The following is a 23083-nucleotide window of genomic DNA, read 5'->3' on the forward strand; positions in this document are numbered from 1 at the left end:
TGTAATTAATTATGCCAATATTTCTTAAGCTTGTTGTGTTGGATTCTGATGTCGTTTATATTTTGGTTTCCACTACCATAATTTCATTAGCCCCAAAGAAATTATTCCGGATTTCTGTCAGGATAACTTGGAACAAACATTGGCCTTGTATAAGTTTAAAAAATCATTAAAAAGTGCATAATACAATTGTTATTCACACCTCTTTTTATTCTGAAAACAGAAAAAACCCAGCAACTCTAAGGAGCTGAACAGCACGCAAAGCGTGATTTAGACATTCCTAAAGTGCAGGTCTAAATAGGTGACTTTAATGTGATTAATTTTCTCCTTTATTGGGTAAACTGTTTTGAACAGCCACCCCGAGAGAAGCCATCAGGACAAGTCCGTTTAAGAGTTCCAAGAGGCTGGGTTAAGGTTTGGCCTTCAACCTTGGAATCACATAATTCAATTGGAATCTTAAAAAACTAAAGGTTAAATCATAAACTTTTGTAAATAAGGACTGAGCACAGTGAGTGCTTTGAGATGTTCTTGATTCTGCAGCCTGCATTTACAGCTCCGAGACATAGCAGCTACTGAGCTAGGAGCCTCCTTCGCCTCAGCAAAGATGCTGAGCCGAGCCTCCGCAAGTAAGACTTGTTTTCTCAGGAGTGAATAACTCTTCTCAGGAGCAAGTCTCTCCAATAAGTCCAGATGGCAACGTTACCTAAGTAACATTCTAGAATGATGCTAAATTTGCAGGGTGCCCACAGCAAGGGATATGTAGAGAGACATCTGTGTTTCAGTGATACTCCACCAATAGTTAGAATTATCAGCAATAACAAAAGGGGAAGAATAATGTTCCCTCACGGATATAGCTTATCACATCTCTCACTGATAATATATTGCCATGCAGGCTTCACTAAATGAATATTCTAGATGCAGTCCGAACATCCCTATACCACTCACAAATTAGTGATGTCCTGTAAGGGCTCAGGAAGTGATGCATGATTAAGTCAGATGGGAGATGCAAAGAGCTCAGTTTTGATCACAAAACTCCAGGGACTGATTTCAGACCCGTGAAACACACCTGACAGAGAGGAGCACGGTGAGCACTCGGGCTGCACTGCAGGAGGAGACTTTCTCAAAGAGCCAGCAATGTCCAGCCACACTTGAACTTGCTCAGTAAAGCGTATAATACAATTTCTAAGCTCATGGTGTCCACTTTTGCAGCTTAGAGCTCTATGATTTTTCAGTGTATTGGTTAACAGCCACGTGACATTCTGGACTTGTAACCCCAAAAGGTTTTCCTGCCATATCATTTCATAATATACATATATGTATCTGTATACACACATGAAGATATTTCTTTGATTCGGAGCATATAAGGTAAGACTGAAATTATGCACTACTGTAAGGCAGGTGAAGAACTGAATAACTGAGCCACAGAAGTGGTTGTGCAGGCTCACTAAAGCAACTCAGGTAACTTAGGCAAACAGGGGAGGAGCGGTGAAGTGGCAGCTATCTGTAACAGCTCGGTGAATCCAGGAGAGGCAGGCAGCAGAAGGTGGTTTGCCCCTTGTAGGTACAACCACCAGAAACAAACATCTCACCCTCGCTAGAAAAAGAACTGTCCAAATATGACCAGCTGTTAACATACATTATTTAAAATACTCATTTCTGCAGCTGAAAGCTATACCGTGCACGCTCTAAGGCTTGCAAAGTGTGCACCTGCTAATGGGCATACCAGCAAAAATGAAGGGAAGGTTTCTGCTTCCACCAGCAGAGTTTCTCTACGCAAGAGGCAGTTCTCTGGTAGCCCCTCTGGCAGAATCCAGTTCCTTAGGGCCAGGGGAACAGGAAAGGATTAGACCTTGAGGAACGAGTTCATGCATAGCATCAGCCTGCCCTCACGTGTGAATGGCTGGGATGTTCCAGCAATCATTAGTACAGAACCACTCCAATGTATAAACTAATCTGTTCCACTTACCCGAGAGGGAGTTTTCAAAAACACTGAACTTCTGTGGGTATTTGAAGTTCAGCCCATTCCTGAAAGTAATATTAATTTTTGTCTAGCCCAGAACAGTGTCCTCATTGCACATTGCTGTTTGAAACAAGTTTAATGGTACTGTTACTACAAATAGTTTATGAAATAGTTGGCACAGGTCCCCTTTTCTTTAGGTTTGTTTTCTGGTCTGACCTCCAGTTATTCAATACAGATTTATTTCTGTGACTAGATTTCTCTAGCAATTCCATTTTCCATCAAATAGAGCTCTTAGGCACACCATTAACAACAGAGGGCTAGTTGTGTTGCATGAGGAAAGAAGTAAATTTATTGAACTATGATAACAAACAATTCAGTTTACCTCTTCAGTCATTTTAGCATCTGTCTTTACTGAATTCCCATTAATTCACAGCCTGTGATTCTTTTATTTTTGCTAATCCTTCTGCTGCTTGTGAAGGGTTTTAGCATTCACCACAGTACTGGATTGTTAACGTATCCGTCTTTTCACTGTTTTCAATCCACCTCACCTACTACATGCTTCAGAGGATATTTCCACTAACAGATCCCATTAGTACTAACTGTTGTAAATATCAAATGTTTAATGTGCACAATCAGATTTAATCATGTGTTTGCTTGAACAAGATCCATTATTGTCTTGGCTTGTATGGCAAAGAGCCAGCTCAGTAAGGTTTCTCACTTCACAGATTATTGAATCTTTTTGATGAACTGTGCTGTTTGTAGCCTAAAAACTCTAAGTTTTTAATTATTAAGAATCATGGAGAATTCTGAACGGTACAAGATAAAGGCTTTTCGGTCAGAACTTTGGACTCTGACTTGCTCCAGCATCTCTTGCCTGCCCTGTGCAGCAAGTCTAAATCCACAACGAATGGAAGCATCAATTATTGTCTGTGTAATACATACACACATACATACATACATAGAGAGAGATATCCCTGAAGCACCAGATAAACCAGTTTTGGCTTAAGCGATGTAGTGTGACAAATTTACACATGGACATTTGCTTTAAGCACCTTCTGCACAAATTCACCTCCGCTGAGCTCCATCACCAGTATGTTAAAGTGCTTGTTATGACTGCATGTAGCCCTCTGGTGACTGTGTTGATGGATGACAGCTTTCTGCTGTGGGAAGAGATCGAGTGCCTAGGGCTGATTCTTTCACCTGATAGCTCTTTTTTTTTTTTCAACCATGAAGTTTTGTTCATATGCCAGTATCTTAGCAACAGCAGACGGTCTGATTCAAGTAAGTTCACCATTTCCTCCCTGAGAAATTAATACAATGATGACATCCCAGTTTAATCTTCTATCCCACGGCCTTTTGGAGTATAGAAGATGAATTTATTTAGTGCTGTATACTACACAGCAACAGAGAAATCAGCCCAGAAAGGCTCTGAATAATGTTGCTGGGACAGGGCAAACAATCATTAAAGCAGAAATATAGCACCAGTAACACACAGCTCTTCGGCAGACTGGTAAGTTTGCTGCCTAGGGTATTTAATGTCCTAAAATTAGGGACCGAGAACAACAAGGTAACCTGCAACTTGATGAAATACAGCTCAGTATCTTAAAATGCATATGCAAGAGATTAACAGTTCCTGAAAATAATGTATTACTTAGGCTACAGTGGGAGAGAAACAAACTCTGTGTGAGATTATACCTGTACAGAAGTAGGACTGCAGTCACATTTGGCAAAGTACTATTTGAACTGTGTAGAAGACAGCATTCATATATATATATATATATATGCATATATCTGCACGTATTTCATGCTTAAGCAAAGATTAGAAACCAAGTGTAAGGCTCCATTTCCTTCTGACACTGTTGGCTTGTATCTCTTACTGTGTGGAAAGGAACTGCTAAAGTTAAATGGAAGAATAACATGACCTATTTTAACTTCTTCAGCCAATCTAAATGTTTAGCATTAAAAAAAGTGAGAGTGGTATAGCTATATAAGCTTGTCTTTATGGTTTTGCTTTAAAATGTTTTTTCCCTACCTCTTTGTCATCAGTATCCAAAAGTTCAAGATTATGCTGTAAGGTATGCATTGAAAGACAGTTCTGCAGCCCCTATTTACAGGAGCAGTCCTGGGGAAGAAAGCTGAGCAGTGTCTGTGAGCGGCACTGGTCTCATGTACACAAGATAGCAAAAAACCCCAGGTATTGATTCCAGGCTGACAGGTTCTTGTTCAAACAGGGCTATGGTATATAATGCACTTTTAGCATCTGAACAGCACTGTCAGTCTATCTCCATCTCCTCTTGTTCGGATTTTCCAGATACATCAAGAGTCTGGAGCCACATATTCAGTTGCACTCCGTTTCTAACACACCCTAACATTTTTGTGCGAGTCTCAACAACGCTGCACGTCTCTGATGTCAGTGCAAGAATCCGGCCGGTTAGAGACGTGCCGAGTCTGCGCTAAACCCACCACAGCGAACTTGTATGGGAACCTGAGCAACATCAGCCACGCGAAAACCAGTCTCTCTCCTTCTGAAACTATGATGCACGTTTCACAGCTCCCCGGCTGTTGATTTGCTTCAAAACTTAACATTTGCACACGGTGACTGAAGAGCAACCACAAGAGGCCTTCCTAGTGCACTGGCAACATTTAAAAATCGGAAATCTGAATTAAATGTGTTCTTGGTCATGAGACCACACGTTGAAGAAAGGATTAGCATGAGATGCAACGCGTTTTAAGAGGGGTGGTTGTATATAGATTTTAACTATCAGAGAAGTGTCTTGCTGTCCAGGAAACATTAACTTCCGAGAAAAAAGGAGACAAAAGGTGGGATTGAGTGGGGAGAAATCCTTACTGCATTGGATTCAATGTGCTTGAGGCCTTGGCTCTCTAAATGCCTTGGAAGACTTTCAATTCTTTCCAGAGAAACATTGTCATTAGCAGAAAATTAGCCAAATTTCATTTACAGACAGTTATTCTTAGGAGTGAAAGTCAGGCTAACATGGGGTGATTGCAGAACAACAACTAAGACAATATCAAAATAAGGGCTAAATTTAATGAGGAATAAAAAAAAAATCTCTCTTTTTTTTAAATATACTCTTAAAGCTCTTTAATTTCAAAGTACACGTATCAGTCTACAGCATTTTCTCCACCTAAACTGGAAAAATTGTTTAAGGCATCAAATTTTAGTCTATCTAAAAATATTCTTACTCCTACTGCTAATAAGAATGTTATTAATAAAAATCCATATTCCTATTCTAAAATACTTTGTGAGGATCATAACTACATGTAAAGATAAAATGCCAGACTGCAATGTTCAAATAAAATACAGTTGTTTTGGAACAATTTTTCAACTAATTTCTAAAGATACTTTGAAAAAATATCTACTTGACTGATGCAACCCCTGCACGTAGCTCTACTCTGCCTAACAGAATATTTTATTTGAATATATAAATACGCTTTTTCATGGCCATGAGAACATTGCCTCATGTCCGAGAGCACATTTTTTTCTTCTGTGGGGAGTGAAAGCCTGAGCTTGTGCTGCTCCTATCCTTAGTCTACTATTTCTAAGAATCTTCATAGAACATGTTCACATTCAGAAAACAACAAAGGCAGGCAGCCAACAGTTTGACTCTTTTTGAGGCAATGGACAGACAAACAAGAACCCCTTTGTTTACAGACATTTAATTGATGTGAAGATACCATGATAGCACAGTTTTCTTTTAGAAATGGGGGGCAAGGTACTGCTTACACCATACTAGTAAAAACCAAAAGGACACTGTTCTTAATAGATCTCCATAATTAGGCATGTATTACAATAACAATATTAGTTGAGGTAGGATGGCATTTTTGGCAGAGTGGCCGTTATGTACTTAGGAATGTTTCAGCAAAATGTTTGTCACTACATGGTATCTACAGAGACAAAAAGTTTCCCATAAATACCTGAGAACAGCATGCACTGCTACTTTACACTCCTCATCCTTCAGCTAACATCCTACTCTCTTCCCACTGCTCCTTTTCATCTGCCCAGTCTTACACCTTGAAAAGTATTAAAAGGATAAAACAGCAGTTATTCTTTCAGTTATGTCTTCCTGGGTAGTCTTTAAATCTCACCTGTAATCTCCTAATTTTCTTAATTAAAGTCATAAAACCTTATGATTTAAAGAACGTATTTTGCAAATCAAGTATTCTAATCAGGATCATATTAGAAAAATAGTCAGAGATAAACATTAATATTTCACACAGTCAGGACCAAAACTAGTATTATTAATATTATTAACAACAAGGTAAACCAGTGAGAACTTGATTAGGGGAGCTAGAAGATAAGAAACAAGATACAGGTGTGGCTGAAGAGTAAAGCCAAAAGCAACTAATTACCATGGGTTTAAGAAAGATAATTATAACTTGATTAAGCTCATGATCATTTAGTCTCACTTCTTCCTTTGTAAACATACCCTTGCAACTCTTTATAATGAGTATGAAACCCACTGTGTTATATAGAGAAGAGCAGAATGCAACTTTAACTAGAGCCTCTTTAAGCATCAACCGGATCTCGGTCACACTGATCATTTTCTATTCACATCAAAACCAACGGGCAATGACAGAGCTATGGAGACATGCTGTGTAATCAGGTCTTCTGCAGGGAATACTGACAGGTATTTCGGATATGGCACTGCAAATAAGAGTCAGTCACATATTACTCAAGCCCCATCAGCTGTTAACAGAAACAGAGTGAAATCCGAACTCAGTCGCCAGCTCTGGTTACTGAGCTGCTGGACACCGAGACCTACAGCAGCTCTTCCAGTTCGTAACTGCTGTAAGTCCTGTGGGCCATCTGCACTGGAAATCCAGGTTACTACAGAAGATCTGGGGCCGTCCCACATGGAGGTGTACTCCAAACTACAGGGAACCAGAAGAGAGACCTTTGCTAGTGCAGGCAGAATATCCACTCAACTGCTGCGCAATTCTTATAAAAGACACTTCATGTGTAACTAGCAAATGAGCAAGTAAAAGCAGAGATCTCTCACAGGCTACAGAAATCTTTATGACAAGCAAAGGCACCAGCCAGTAGCCATCACACCTATTGCTCTTGGCAAGTTAAGAATGAAACACTGGCATTTCCCTTTTGAAAAGTATGTGGTGTACAAGCGCCAGCTTATGACTTCAAACAAGTCTTCCTTTGTGTTTCTCCTGGCATTAGCCAGCATGGGAGCTGGTCCTCCAGCCAACCTCAGCAGTCATATTAAGAAGAAGTAAACTAGAGTCAGTGAAGTCGTCACGGCAGTTCCTCTCTTGCTCCTTTTCAGAGATCCCTATAGTCATTTCTGAATGTGGACTTGTGTTTGCTGCACCACAGGATTCATGCTGGCTGTCCTCCCACTGCCTGAATCCTCCTTGTGCCCAAATTCCCCTACGTGGTGAGCCAGTGCTTGCTCCGGACTCAAGCCAACTGCAATTCACACAGAGGCTGCGCGAAGACCTGAAGAGCTGGTATCTCTGCTAACCTGATACACCTAATTTGAGAGTGATGCAAGACCACTGTGGAAATGGAATTCAGGCTCAGGAAAGAATTAAATCCTTTGTCAATATTTAGAATAAACATTCTGTACAATGGGGGTAGACTTGGTCATAGAAAATGTTATTGATATAATAGAAACTGCTGTACACAAACTAAATCTCATTGGATCAGTTTAATGTAATAGTTATGTTTAAGTCAATGTTGCTTACATGAAAGTGAAAAGAACAAAATTTTCTCAAATAGTTGGCAAGTTAGTACCTGTAGAAATATCACCTCCCCCCAGATAGTCTCATAATACTCCCATTAATTTTCGCAGAACACAAGGATGGAAACTGAATAATATCGATTCATCCACTTCTCAAACAGGAAGGCAATCTTTTCCTAAAAACAAGATCCTCTCACATAAAATTTTCTTCCCAACCACCTAGATGCTACTTTCCAGTTGGCAGAACAGCAGCAGCGGCAGCAGAATAACGATAGAAGCTACAAGATGTTCAAAGGAGCCAAAGGAAATAGTGTGCATTTTTCATCGAATCTCAGTGCCAGCTGGCTGTCTATTGTCTCCAGGCACCCAGAAATTCAAGGTGAGCACAAACTTGTATACAGCAGCCAAGGGAAGCAATTTTGTGCAGGCTAGTTTAACATTCCTAGACTTTATGACCTTCTAATTAATGCCAAGACTGTCAAGTTTATTACTCAGTTAAGAACAGTCTACTGAAAAAAAAATGCAAACACCTTAGAAGTAGTAAATGGAGTATTATACTGTTATAGCTGTTATACTATTACCCCTGTCTACAGTCTCATGAAATATTGTTAGATTTTGTACTATTGGAAACTCTAGATTGTAAATTACTTAAGAAATTAATTTAATAGCTGTATACAAGATACACACTTGTCCTAAGCTTTTGACTAAGAACATATATAAAAATAAGCACCTTCTACTTAATATGTTTGCTTGATACAGTTCTGTCATGTTCGCTACTAGATGATATATTGGGTGATGAATGGTTATTGAGATCAGTGAAACTGAATAATTATCGGTAAAATCTGGGTTCCCCCAAAACAACCTAGTAAGGTCTCCATTTCGGTTTCCTCTAAATCCCAAAACTAGACTGTTGGCCAGTTACAGGTTATAGGTTATGAACGTTTGTAAGAATTAAAAGTAATACAGTATTAAAAGTTGAGAACAATTTTGAAACAACTACCATAAAATCATAAACTTTTCAACAGTGTCCTCCACATTCAAAGGTAAAGATGGTCACTTTATTTCAACATTTGTTATCCAAATAAATCCAGTAGCTCAGTATACCAGGGTAAACCTCCTTGAAAGCGGTTGTGTAAAACAAGTTTAAAAGAGAAAAAAAAAAAAAGGCCAGTGTAGAGGACCCAAAGAAATGCTCATTGCCACAGAGAGCTGCCTCAGGGAGTAACGGAGTCTGTCCAAGCTCCTGAACTTTCAAAGCAAAATTTTCCCTAAAATCTGTTACAGTACCCTTTCATAAAAACTTCCTAGGCAAAGTTTGCTGGGAGGCTTTGGGACAGTACCTTCTCCCCTTCCCTGCAGAGGAGCGTCCACAACCAGGAGGCACTCGCCACTCGGGTGTTTCTCATCAAGCCAAGCGCAAAGCAGGAGTATCCCAAAGCCAGATGTTAATTTTGAGGGCTGAGGCTAGGAGTGCTGAACTAGCCTAAACTTCAAGACTGCTGTCTTCAAATGGATTAGCAGGGGGAAGACCTGGATTTTATTACTTCCTCAGCTGTTCAAAGAGCACAGGCACCTTTATGAAGGGTATTTGCACTCTTCGCAAAGCTATTTTGGAGCTGCAATAGGATGCACAGGAGGCAGTTTCACAACACAGGACTTCAGAGACAATACTAAGGAGCCTTGAAATGGTCTTAACCCTCACTTCCTGCCCATGGCATGACATCCAACTCCTCAGGACAGAGCAACTCCAATAAGGAAAAAATCAGTTTTGCCATCCAGAAGAGCAGCGTAGCACTCAGACCCTGTGCCATGCCCAACGCTTTCTGTTTGTTTTGCCAGGTTAGTTTTCAGACAGGTGAGTTCCCTGGCCCAGCTCCCCGTGGGGCTTCACTGGCACTAGCCTGCAGGGAGGTGGTGGAAACACACAGCCGGGGGCAGATTGCTGTAGGGAGAGCAGGCAGGGTTGGGCTTGCACCAAGTTAAAGAGCTCAGGTGGGCAGCACCACACCGGGACTTAGAACTGCTTTAACTTTGGCTCAGTTCACCAGCTCAGTTTGCAGGAGAGCTCCGTGAATATCTGTGCTGGTACAACTGGGGGGAAGAAGAGTGTGGGGCCAGAAATGAGCAGTCGTGGGTGGAAACTGAGGAGCAAAAAACACCTTCAGCTGTGATTGCCACTGAACTACTGAGCAACTGATAGCATTCAGTGACATTTCTGAGGCTTTCTGCAGTGCTGGAAGCAAGAGGATATACTGTCTTGTTTTGGGTGGACAGAAAATCTGTGAGTAAACATGATAGCTCTGAGAGGTGCTTCTGTAAACCAGCACGGTGTTAAAATGAAGTTCTGCCTAGCTGAAGAGTTCTGCCACCACAATTCTTTCTGGAAGACTCTGTTAGAATCCATAAGCAATTAAACCTCTCGGGTGATACAAAATAGACTTTTAGGGAAGACTCTCCACAAAGCTGTGAAAAGCAGTATTTCACTGCCTTGTACTTATATAGTCATCTATTCCTTTATAAACTGAATGGGTATTTCACTCTAATAGATATTTCCAATTCATATGTAAATGCTGTTCTAACTTGATAGCATTTTTACTCACTTTACAGACTTGAAGATTTTGCATTTAAGACCAGAAATTACTATCAGGCCACTTAATAATATCTCTTTATCTTGGACCCCTCAACTTTACTCCATGCTAAACTAAGTAATTTATTTGATCCAAGTGTAGGTTGTGCTTGACAGCTGCCACAAACTTCCTTCATGTTCCTGAAGTGCAGTGTCCTCCCCACTGTTTTATCATCATTGCAGTGTCTCCTTACTGTCACCAGCAGATTCTTCTTCTTTTCCTGATTTTTGCAACACTCTTTCTGACTGTTCTGTACAGCTTCAAGGCACTTTGCCTGTGCTGGAGTGCTGGGCATTTCCTAAGCTGAAATGTTAGTGCACTGTGGTTCAGATTCTCCACAGCCTTGGAGTTCAGCTACCAGTGAAATCACATTTAATTCTCAAGCTGTTTACAATCCAAACAAAAGGATTTCTCTGTACAGCATCCAAAACCGACAAGCTACAAGTGCTTAAGCTTTTTGCACCAAGATCAAATATAAAAAAAATCTCCCTCCTCATATTTCCTGTGGTTGCAGTCTTCTGCATACCGTACAGCTTAGGCTGTATCTACAGAGCCTCTTTTTATGTATCACATAATTTTTACAGTTCAGCTCCCCCCTCTAATCCTCTAGGGTTTCCATAAAAATTCAGCCCTTTCCCTTCTAAACTTCTTAATTTCTTACTTATTCAGATGATATTTCCACACTTGACTTCTTAAAGACTTTTTCATTTCCTTGGAGATACAATAATTTTTTTTTTTTTTTTTTTTTTTTTTTCAGAATAGCTGCTAAGCTCTGTACCTAACCGGCCTATTAACAAATTTGTGACTCAACAAGGTTAGTAAAATTCTACCCTTTCCTCTTATCCTAAGCCAGGTTTGACTGTACCCATAAAATGATACAACGTCTTGAAGGAGCATATCAAAAATTTGCAGACAGGTAAGTGCTGATGTGATTCATAAGCACCATGTCTGTTAAAATCTGTTCCAAACATTTTTTGCAGTCCAGTTTTGTATCAGATCAAGCAGCAGGTGCCTCTATCGGAATTCCCCAGACCACCCACAGTTCCTTTCAGGCCCCTTCTCATTCCTTTCCCACTCCTCGACTCCTGAGCTCGCAGCACCTGGCTGCAGCTGCTCTTCTGTAAATGCAGACTTGGACTGTACTCCTTCTTTCTGGAGCCTCACCATAGCCAGCTCTCTCTCTCTGTCACTCTTTACATCTATCTTTTGCCTTCGATGCCCTCTCTTGGACCAGGCACCTCTTCTTTCCCTTAGGCCTTTTCCTGAATCACGGGTATTGTATTTAATAATCTTGGCATCGCCACTAAGCCAGAACCAAGCCCCAGTACAGAGCCAGACTCGCCGTAAGCAGCATTCCCTGGATGCAGTTCAGTGCACTGAGATGCTCATGGGAACGAGCGGGCAGGAGGGCAAAGCAATGTCTCCTGGCAATCGGACAGCGAGGAGCTTTGCTGCATCACTGCTGGCTGAACATCGCAGTATCGGCGCTAAGCAAACCTGGAGCAATGCAGGAGACAGGCTCTGAACAGCACATACCCAGGGACCATGAATATCCATGACAGCTCTAGTACTGGCAGTGAGACCTGCTGCAAGCTCCAGGAGCTGGATCCTATCCTGGTGAGGAATACAGACATAATTCCCACATGCACTGCAGATTAGGGCTCCTTCCCACATCTGGATTTGGATCCATTTCTTCGCCACTAAAGAAAAGGAAGCATCCATAGCCAAGGAGCACATTGCTGTGGGCAAGAAACCTTTGACAGAAGCTGGGCTACAGGTACCTAGGGACGCTTCAGTTCCTACAGGACCTCAGGACAGATCCAGATTCAACACCGGGTAAGAAATTCACCCTGTGGAACCTTTCCTAACATAGTTATTTCCCTTCTTCCCTTCTGGAGATGCAGCCAGGCCTTAGGCATTTAACCAACGCAGTGATCTAACACAACCACCACGATGCTTCACCTCTCCAGCAGTGCTCAGGCCTGTTGTTTTCACCATGCTCCGGACACATCCTGCAGCTGGTCCCATGCTTTTAACGACTGGCCCATTTAGCCTGTACCACATACGCTTTGGCATGGGTCCAACTAGTTGACATTCTGTTGCCAGCTATGAAAAACTGAGCTCTGGTGCCCTCAGAGGTAAAGGTATAGCTTGTCTGTTCCACAGGAGACCACGCCAGACAAAACTGAGCAAGAATTCACGTAGTCTGTCTCTCTCAAGTGATTTCCAAAATTGTCCCAAGAATGCATATTACTTCAGATGGTGAATCCACAGCAGTGTGAGGGCAGGGAAGACACTGCTGTAGTGCAGAGAAGAAATGGGGAAGTGGATTTTCATGCTTTTACCAGTGGTGGGCTGTTCTATGGAAGCCATGTGGTGAGTACACAATTTTTGTTCCTTACAAATAAAGTTGGTCCAGGAAGGTGAAGAGATACCAGAAGTCATCTAATCAAGGCCCTGCAGCAGCCATGGAGTCCTGCACATCTCTTACTACCTCATTGTCATCTTCTACACTATACCTGCAGCCTCTGCAGTGGGAGCTTTACATGCCTCCAATGCAAACCTCTGAGTGCTCACTTCATGCTCTGGTTGAATGGGCAGTTAAAAGCATGGTAGAAACATTACCCCACCCCTGTTTGGGATACACTCTAAAATAGAGACATTCATCAATTTTCTTTGCCCTGTTTAGTCCACCTTCATGCTTCACACATTTGGTAGTATTCTGCTTTTACGTTACATACTAATTTAAATAAAGCCCTTTAAAAATATCCTCAAGTTCAATATGTCTCTGCACAACCCTCCTGAGGCTCTCAGCCCTGCAGAGCCAGCCAGGGTATAAGAGCAAGCCAGCTACAACTGGGACTGCTGCTGAAAACAAGATTGGGTGAGGTGATGCTACAAGCAAAATTACCAGACAAGAACAGGAAATAAAAGGAGTGAAAGAAGGAAGAACCCAATTGTATAAACCCAACAACAACTATTCATAGCTCTCCACACACATACACACTGCACCAGTCAAATTCTCTATGCAAGGGAAAGCTACCCTGCACTACAAAAGACTTTATGCTCAATAGTAAGTACGGGCCTCCCTCGGGGACTGCCTTCCCAGCACTGACAGGCAAGTGAAGTGGCTGCAGCTGATGCCTGCACTTCCACATCAGGTTCCCCTTGGGTACTCTGGTCCCATCCAACAGCCATCTGCTCTTTCTTGGTCACTCAGAAGCACAGACATGGCTCATGTTTTTCATGTGCTGCAGATCAAACTCGGCTCTGACCCTGAGGGACTCCCCGTCTTTTCCACAGACACACTGCAGCTGCAGACACAAAAACCAAATGCTCGGGGAGGTTGCCCAGGGAGTGGTTTCATGAACCATCGGGGTTAGGCAGGAGTCACAGAGAAACAACCAGCAACACAGCACTTCTGTTGCTGCCGACAGACCCTGTTAACCTGCTCGCATGGCTGGAGCTATGGAAGATGCGGGCATCGCCTGATTTTCCACACGAGTCAGCACTGACGCTGGCAAAGCAGCTACAGTGATATATTACACTGTAAAGCACTGTTGAGAAAAAACTGCTAGCCTGAGCAAGGATGGGACGTCACTAGTTTATACATTCTTGCCACAAGACTCTACGAGTCAGAGTCACTCGACTCCCTGTGTTTCGGCATGCTCCCCACACAGCCACAGCACAAACAGGGGCTTTGTGTACGGGCACGGCCCCCTCCTCTCCAGCACAGGCTTCCCTGGCAATGGTCAGAGCTCACCGGTACCCACACAGCCTTCCTCACTGTGCTCCCCAGGGATCCCCACCCCGTGCTCAAGACATCTCTGTTAATGCCTTTTCCCTACCAGCAAGTGGCCACTTCATTAGTCAACCTCCCAAACTCCAAGTACAACCCTTCTGCTGACCTCACCACCCCCCTGTCTCGTGAAAGTTGCAGGGAAGAGGGCAAGCATCGCTCTCGATAAGCTCGGACAGTCAGACTGCAATATCGCATCGCCTCTCTGCCAGGCGCAGCCTCTGCGAGATAAACCTAACAGAAAGCAACACGTTTCACTCCCAGCACACTGCAACCCGTTTGAGAAGTCCTACCAAGCTCTTCCACAGCGACGGTTTCTGTGACTTTCAGCACATCAGCCTGTTGTTTGGGTCCTCAAGGTCAGGGCTGCCATCACGTAAAGCTGACTCCTAAGATGGCAGCTGCCACAGATGCAATAGGGATGTACGTAACATCAGATTTGCATCCTCAGCTTCAATCCAGGTTGGTGCATCCTTTTTTCACTCAGTGAAGGATCACTTCAGTATTAGAGATGGATGTATTTTTCCTGTCAAAAACACAAAAGTTTAAAAACGTGGTTTGATTGAAGCAAAAAAAAAAATTTTTTTTCCAAGTATATCAAATTATTGGGCCCACAATTAAAGTGTCCAAAAGAATAATTTCCTATTTTCAAAAGGAACATTTCCAGTAGATTTTTACCACACCCCTCATGTAAAGGGATAAATCTCCTTTTGCTAAGAATGGAGACAACTTTTTGGTTTTTTTTCCAAGTTTATTTAATTTTTTGCCTACATCATGGTCTCTGGAAACCCATCTTACAGGTTGAAGCCATAAAGGAAAGCTTGCCTCTACTCCCTTTTGCCACTTTGCAAAGATCTCTGCCGTGTCCTGGAGTCCAGCTGAAGTCAACAGCACCCTGGATAAACCCGAGGAACTCAATCTAGGGATCTTGGGAAAACAGCATGGGAGATGCCAGACTGTGATCTTTAAAAATTATATTGGTCTTTACAGAATAAGATTGTTACAGATGCCAGCATATTGTCTATTGGCTATGTGACTGCATTCAGTAACAAATACTGTTTATTCTGAAACCTGGCACAGATGGTACATACAGTATCACTGAAATAGAGAGCCCTCTGTGTGCTGTCCTCTTCACAGTTTACGTTACTGTTAATATTTACTATCTATATTTGCCGCAGGAATAGAAACGTTAGCAAGAAATAAATCCATCATTTTACTATGCCTCTGTAAGGTCTTTGCAAACTTCAGTGGGACAAAAAGCCAAGTATTTTACTTTCTTTTCATTAAGAAAGAAACCAGTTCAGAAAGTTGTAGGTTTTATTCCGAGTTTCCTCCACCAGTAGTTTAAAACTCCTGTTTACTGAACACACAAAAACTGTTACTGATAGCAACAGGCAGCACAGCTGTTGATTACTTTGCCCAGTACTTTTTAAAAAAGGGCACATTACAAGCACACCTAGTTGTTAGTCTTGCATTCACTGCTCATTACAGACACAAGTTTACTCTGTCCAACATCAACCCTGTGTTGCTGCATAGCTTCTTACCATTAATTATTACTATATGAAATGCTGAATCATGAAATCCATATTAAGGAAGTGATCAGTGTATGCTTTCAAGACCCTTTTCTGCCAGAGAAGCAACCGCATAGAAAAAAACCTTGTACCTTAAAAAGAATGGGAAGCTGTAAAATGTGGGCATTCCAATTGTTACCTAATAGCATATAAAGTTAAATCCCAGCATAGCTAAGAGTAAAATCCAATTCTTTTGAATCCCATTTCAAGTGGAATGCTATCTCTTCCTACCGTCCCTTCTTTCATTTTCAGACCCTGTATAGACACGTACGCTTCAGAGAGGGTGTGATCCTGCAGGACGCTTGGTACGTCAGCATGTAATTGAAGATGCCATTAAAATGGAAATACAGAGATGATATGACAACTTCAATTTGCAAAGCCAATCTTAATTTGGGTCTTTCCTTGTTTTCACTTTGATCACACAAGTTTAACACTTAAAAAACACAAAACAAAACAAAAACGACAAAAAAAAACAAACCACAAGATCCCAGGAAAAGTTATACTGCATGATCCCTAGTAATTATTTCTTCCCAGAGTCACTATCAAGGTCTGTTTTTATACCCTGCATATCAACAGACAAGAATATTGCTTGAGTAAAAAAACATGTAAATAATTAAAACAATGTTGAATTGTTTCTGATATAACTTACTCAAAACTACTAGAAAGAATTAGGAAAAAAACAGAACAACAAAAAAAAATCAGTCTCTTCCTGGCTGCCACCCTAGATACCACCCCAGTCAAACATGCAGTTTCACACTCCCCCAGACCAACTGAAGTGCAAAGGAAAAGTATTAATTGAGACAGGTAGGCCTTTAGCACATCACTTGGCTGAGAAAACAGTCAGATTTGCTTCATTTTACTGAATGACAGGAATGATTAACTTCAAGCCCCTTTCCTGCAGCACGCGAGTCCCAAAGCTCCCTAAGCAGTATGCGATAAAAAAAAAAAAAAAAAAAAAAGAGATGGTGCTCAGCGCTGCTGCTCTGAACAGTTAACACCAAGTCTTCAGAAACTGAGCTGCGATTTCTGCAAACATTTCCAACAGAAAACTCCATTCCCAGCCGGGCGGCCGCGCTGCCAGGGACAGGCAGCTCCATCGGCCCCTGCGCCTTGAGGAAGATGATGAATCAAAAAAAAAAAAAAAAAAAAGACAAAAAAAAAAAAAAACCACACAAAAACAAACAAACAAAAAACAACCGAAACCCACCCCCGACCAGGCATTTGGGGAGGGCCAGCAGGTGAAGCACCGTGCCTGCCCGCCGCGGGGAGCGGGGGGACACGCCAAGCCCGTACCGGGGGGGGGGGGGGGGGGGGCGGGACATGCTCAGTGCGAGCGGCGGGCCCCGCCTCCGCCTGACCCGGATACAGACGGCGCTGCCTCCCCGCCGGCCCACGGGGGAACGTGGAGCGGGGCCGGCCCCGCCGCCGCAGAGGGAGCGGAGCGCCCCGGCCGCGCCATGGGGCTGTGGTGAGCGCCCGGTGCCGCCGCCCGCCCCGCCGCCATGGCCCCCATGGGGATCCGCCTCTCGCCGCTCGGCATGGCCGTGTTCTGCCTGCTGGGGCTGGGCGTCCTCTACCACCTCTACTCCGGCTTTCTGGCCGGCCGCTTCGCCTTCTTCATGCTGAGCGAGCCGGCGGCCGGCGGGGCCGAGACCCCCCGCGGCTCCGCGCCCGCCGGCGCCGTGGACCTGCGGGAGCTGCTGGCCGTGTCCGTCCTGGCCGCCGTCAGGGGCGGGGAGGAGGTGAAGCGGGTCCGTGAGGGCAACGTCCTCAACGCCAAGGCGAAGGGGAAGACGCGGGAGGGGGCCGAGGAGCAGCTGACGAGCGGCGACCTCCTCTCCAACCGCAGGATGTTCTACCTGCTGAAGGGCGCCTTCCCCGACGTGCAGGTGGGGGCCGGGATCGGGATCCCCCCCCTGAGGCGGGGGGCCGGGATCGGGGTCCCCCCCCTGAGGCGGGGGGCCGGGATCGGGATCTCCCCCCTGAGGCGGGGGGCCGGGATCGGGGTCCCTCCCCTGAGGCGGGGGCCCGGGATCGGGGTCCCTCCCCTGAGGCGGGGGGCCGGGATCGGGGTCCCTCCCCTGAGGCGGGGGGCCGGGATCGGGATCCCCCCCCTGAGGCGGGGGGCCGGGGCCGGGATCCCTCCCCTGAGGCGGGGGGCCGGGGCCAGGATCGGGATCTCCCCCCCGAGGCGGGGGGCCGGGATCTCGCCCCGGAGCTCCAGCGCTCGGCTGCCGGTGTGACCGGCCCCGGCGGGGGAACCGCCGCGGGGGCTCGGCCGGTCGCGGGGCGATACGCGCCGCCTCGCCGTTTTGTAACCGCCGACGGGAAACGCCGCCCTTCCTTACTTTCCGTTTTTTCCTTCCCCTCTCGCGGATTCTGTGGCAGTGCCGCCTCGTACTTGTTGCCGTGGGTGTGGGGTTGCAGGAGGGGAAGGAGTCGGATCGTGTACCGGCGAGCAGTGGGGGGTGAAACCATATGCGTGAAATAATACGGGCACGGGGAGGGGGGAAAAAACACCAAGTCTGACCGTTGTGGATTACATGCTCCCTGGTTAAGGATAAAAGTAATTTTATAGCACTAATTCTGCATATGTTTATGGTGCTCTGAGTAGCAATGCTGTTATTTTTGTAATTATCCTTCCTGCCACTTGTTCTTACTGCCTTAAGTTATAGGGACAGCCTGAGAACGCGGAGAAGGTATTGAGAAATTGAGGTTTAGGAACGTAGTGTTACAATATCTGAGTTTTTTACCTGCCGTGACTTTGGGACAGCAGATAAGTTAACAGCTGTGTCGCGCTCAGCATCACTGCCGATGTGGGTGGCCAAAATGAATTTACTTTTCTTTCAGAGGTCTACACCCTTCCCTGCTCTCATTTACTTCCAAAATCTAGGTCTAACACTTCAGGTTGCACCCAAACCAGAACTATAAGGCTTTTGGGGTTTTGTTGGTTTTGTTTCCACTTTTGCTTTAGTAAATGGGAACTTCAGTCTCTTGATGTTAATATTCCTTAGCTTTTTACAGTCATCTGAAGCGGATAGAAAACCCTAAGTTTTGATTTCAAAGGGTGGTGACTGTATGCTTTTCCTGGACAGGTTGAGGAAAAAGAGTAGTGTAGTTAAGTTTATTTACTATTCAGTGAGTTTTCAGTGGCATTTTTGGAAGTTCCTCGAGGCGGTGTGTAGTTTTGGGGGGTTTGTTTTTGTCTGTCTGTGGGGTTTTTTTAATGTTGTAGAGAACCCATTGAATATGAAATCTAAAGGGAACTCCGTAGTCTTCAATATTTGAAATAAACTGGATACGTGATTAATCCTCTACAGAAAGATTCTGAAGGTTATGTTCTGAAAATTGCTGGATTGTCTGTCAATGGCAAGCCCCTTCGCAGGTCCTACGCTAAAGGAAGAAGTATTGGCCCCTGTTCTCTTCTGCTATTCAGTGTCCTCACGGAGCTTGGTATTACAGCCTACCTATATCACTACTGCCTGAAACTTGTACACTTACTCCCATTTCACAGATGGAGGGACTTGGTTAGTTTAGATATAAGAGTTCTCAGTGTTTTTAGGGGAGGCTGGGGGTTCGGTTTGGGCTCAGAGAGCTCAGTGAACTGTGTTGCCTGCTCTGTGTCTGGTCACATGCGTAAACTCTGCTCTGGTGCCTGGGATGCGTAGCAGTGGCAGTATGGCTTGTGCATCTTCCTCTCACAGGGTCTTAACTTTGAACATCTGCTTTTAAAGAACGTAGGTACTCCTTTTTATTTTCCTTACAGTTGACTTGTGCTGCTGGTCTTTAAAAATAGATAGTACTTTCCAAAGTGCAGATGTGTTCTCAAACACAGTGTGAAGACAAAAAAGTGTGTGTACATCTATGGAACTGGAAAAACTCAGGCATATATGTGTTTCTCAGTCTCTCTTTTTCTCTTAGATTGACTGAGCTTGAGCATTGAAGGTGACTAGGAAGAGTTTGTTTGACATCTTTCAGCTGATCTAGAATAATTCAATCTGACAGATCAGCTCTGGGGTATTTAGTATTCTGAGTACATAAACTGGATAATAACAGCTTATCACATGCGGCCTTAAAAAAGTATCCAATAAGCTGTATGTACTGGTAAGACATGCTGCCTCTTAAAGTTTATACTATGATGAAGATGTATTCATAAACTTTTGTCCCAACCAAAATAAAAACTTTGTTTTACCATATACATGTGGCACTATATGCTTCTCAGTTGTGAAGACAAGGTCTCATCTCAATATGCAAATCCTTCATGTTTGCCTTCAAGCACAACAGATCTAAAACTGCTACAGTTTCATAGAACAGACCTGCTCCAGTTTTGGTGTGAATATGAGGATTATAGAAGATTTCCTGAGACACCTTTCGTGTGTGGCAGTATAAAACTGTCTTGTAAGAAGCATTGTGCTTTATACCTGTAGCCTTAGCTCTGTGTACAGAGTGATGCTCCAGAATAAAAAACCATGCTGAAGTTAAAAAAAACCACCTCATCTTGCTAGAGAAGATGCTGCTAACAAAAGCTGTCAAAGAAGAACTGAAAGAATTTCAAGAGCACACTTAGGCAAAATGGTGATTTATTCTCATTGTGGAGCCCTTGAGCCTAACCAGGGGTACCTCAGCATTTAAATTGGTGACAAATACTGCAGCCAGGAAAAAAGACAAACCCGCACAAAACCTGGGTGCCAAAATTTGCCTATAATGCAAAGGAAATGATCCCCTAAGAATAGCTGTGGTTTTCCAATGTTTAAAAATAACCAGGGGGAGAAGTCATTTGACTGAAATAAGCTTAAGTCGGTGAGCAGCCTTGGATTCCCTGTATTGTGCTGCTGGACATAAGGGAAAGCATGCACACAGTCTATCTGAAGCGGATCTTTTATGGTGTGATTATTAAGAGAAGGTGGAAGAGTTAGGTTTATCACTTGTGGAAGCTGAAATAAATCTGGAAAGAGTCTTACAATCCTGACAGTTGTGATTTATAAAAAAAACCTTCAAAATCTGAACAGAGGAAGAGAGGGAAAAAAAAAAAAAAAGACGACACAGAAGATGTTTTCCTCTGTTCGTTTAAGGAAAGGTGTTCTTGCTACAGAGGAAGAGGAACTCCACGGCTTACATCGCGTGTTCTGTTTGATATAAATAGATGCATTTACATCAGTTCAGGACAGCTCACAGCTGGATTAGGTAAGACTGAAGAGGAGCAGATCAATTCTGTTTTATCACTGTGTAGCAGATGGAGTGATGTTGAGTATTGGTATATCCCTCAGAAATAGGTGTGAGAAGGATAAGGGAGAAAGGGAGCAGGTCAGTTACTTCTAACGGGGGTATTTACCCAGTGTTGTCTGATTGCACTCAACATCCAGCAGTGAATATCTGCATGCATCTTTTATGAGGTATGTTTATTCAGTTGATTTAAAAATACATTTAATGCTGGAATATATGAAGTGTTTTCTCTTGATAAAGTCCTCAACTGCAGTTACAGGCTTGAGGTGTTTACTGCTTGTGCACTGCTAGTATGTTGTCCTCATTTATTTGTTTGTCATGCTGAGAACAAGTTAAAGCTCTGATCCAGCTATAATTATCCCCTCTGCTCCTTTTAATTTTAATCTTATTTATCTTTTCTGGGTTACTTTACTGCTTTCCTGGTTGGTTCTCTGTGCAGCCCCATTTATTCCTTGTGCTTGCACAGTGGTGTGATAAGGAGGACTGGGATGGAAGTCAGGTGAGGGGATTAAGGAGATGTTTGAGCCAGCCCAGCAGCTGTGGGGAGAGGCAGTGTTTTCAAATCCAGTTAGTGACTGGCCAGAAGACCTTCTCTGTTTGAAGAGGCGATCTCACGATACCAGGGTTTTAGCAGCATTACCTGGTAAAAGAGCTTCTCTCACAGCACCACACATCAGGGTCTTCCATTTTTCTAATGCTTCTTGTCCAAGGGCAGTGTCAGGAGCTTGATATCCCAATGTATCCAACATAATAATCTAAAATAAAGGTTATTTAGGAATATCATGGTTCACATGGCCCTACCAACAGCATGCATCAGCACATCTTGAAGGAGCAGTCCTACTTGCTCACAAAGGCAGGAGTGATTGGCAGAGGAAAATGTGTTCCTTAAACTAGCACTTTGGCCACACTCTCTATGTCCTCTGTCTGTGATAAAGCCATTTTTAAAGTGATCCACACAATTCTGGTATTTTACTTCTGCACTATACTAGCATTATTTTCACATGGTGCAGACTTAAGTCTTATTTACCAGAAGGAATTCTGCCCTATACTCTCATTTTCAACTGTTTGGGCTTATTTTTGACCAGTGCATTGATTTATGTTCTATAGTTGCACCAGCTATATGTCCCAGTCTTTCTCTTCAGGTATCTCTTTATCAATCTGTTGTGGTTTAACCCCAGCCAGCAACTAAGCACCACCTAGTTGCTCTTCCCTCAGTGAGTTGCAAGAGAGAATTGGAAGAATAAAAGTGAGAAACTTGTGGGTTGGGATCAAGAGAGTTTAAGAGGCAAAGCAAAGTCCGTGTGCACAAGGCAAGCCCAAGCAGGCTTCCCTCCCCACTCCCCAGGGGCAGGCCGGGGCTCAGCCATCCCCAGGACAGCCGGGCTCCCTCACACCTAACGGTGACTTGGGCAGGGAAACGCCAGCGCTCCCAGTGTCCCCCCTTCCTCCTCCTTCCCCCAGCGTTACACGCTGAGCAGGACGCCCTGTGGGGTGGGATGTCCCTGGGGTCAGTTGGGCTCAGCTGTCCCAGCCGTGTCCCCTCCCAGCTCCTTGTGCCCCCCCAGCCCACTCGCTGGTGGGGCGGCGGGAGGAGCAGAAAAGGCCTTGGCTCTGGGTGAGCTCTGCTGGGCTGCGCCGAAAACAGCCCGGGGTTACCAACGCTGTTTTCAGCACAAATCCAGAACATAGCCCCGCAGTAGCTACTGGGAAGAAAATCAACTCTACCCCAGCCAAAACCAGGACACGGTCTTGCCACTGCCCTGAATCCTAATGATCTTTTATCTCTTTCCGAGTTAAGACCGATGATAAATACCTCATTTCAAGTTTGTGCATGATAATCCTGGAATCAGGCATCAGTGTTTGAAATGGAAATTTAAGAACATGGCAATTTTACTTTTAATGAGATTTTCTTCTAAGTTAACACCACTGTTTGAAGATTAATGTCTCGAAGCACTCCTTTTTTATCAAGCTACTTGAAGTACTTTCTAGATTTAAACCTGCTGTTTACAGGTTTCTGACCACAGTGCCAACAATCATACTTAGAAAAGTGGAATTTCATCAGAGATGGCAAGCTGTTCATCTGATACTGATTCGGTGTGAAAGATAGGTATGTTAAAGAAGAAGGTTTAAAAAACAAAATTAAACTTCAGAAGGATTCCAGTGCTCTGTTGAATAAGTTCAGTAATTTC

The 23083-nt window shown here is 43.8% G+C and overlaps 1 protein-coding gene and 1 long non-coding RNA gene across 2 annotated transcripts in view; one reads left to right on the forward strand and one right to left on the reverse strand.

The window, feature by feature from the left end:
- Nucleotides 1-15776, reverse strand: part of LOC116961936 — a 29858-nt gene extending 14082 nt beyond the window's left edge. The window contains exons 1-3 of the long non-coding RNA XR_004407252.2: nucleotides 15645-15776; nucleotides 14394-14626; nucleotides 5894-5989 (exon numbers count right to left, since the gene is read on the reverse strand). This is a non-coding gene — a long non-coding RNA (uncharacterized LOC116961936). The remainder of the gene's footprint in view (nucleotides 1-5893; nucleotides 5990-14393; nucleotides 14627-15644) is intronic.
- A 1235-nt stretch (nucleotides 15777-17011) lies between these two features.
- BPNT2 (3'(2'), 5'-bisphosphate nucleotidase 2) overlaps nucleotides 17012-23083 on the forward strand; it is a 29658-nt gene continuing 23586 nt past the window's right edge. Inside the window, exon 1 of the mRNA XM_042785962.1 lies at nucleotides 17012-17560. Within this exon, the coding sequence (XP_042641896.1) occupies nucleotides 17174-17560 (387 nt within the window). The 5' untranslated portion in view covers nucleotides 17012-17173. The remainder of the gene's footprint in view (nucleotides 17561-23083) is intronic.

This window comes from Tyto alba, unplaced genomic scaffold (assembly GCF_018691265.1).
Source record: "Tyto alba isolate M040663 unplaced genomic scaffold, T.alba_DEE_v4.0 Super-Scaffold_9, whole genome shotgun sequence".
Taxonomy (NCBI): Eukaryota; Metazoa; Chordata; class Aves; order Strigiformes; family Tytonidae; genus Tyto; species Tyto alba.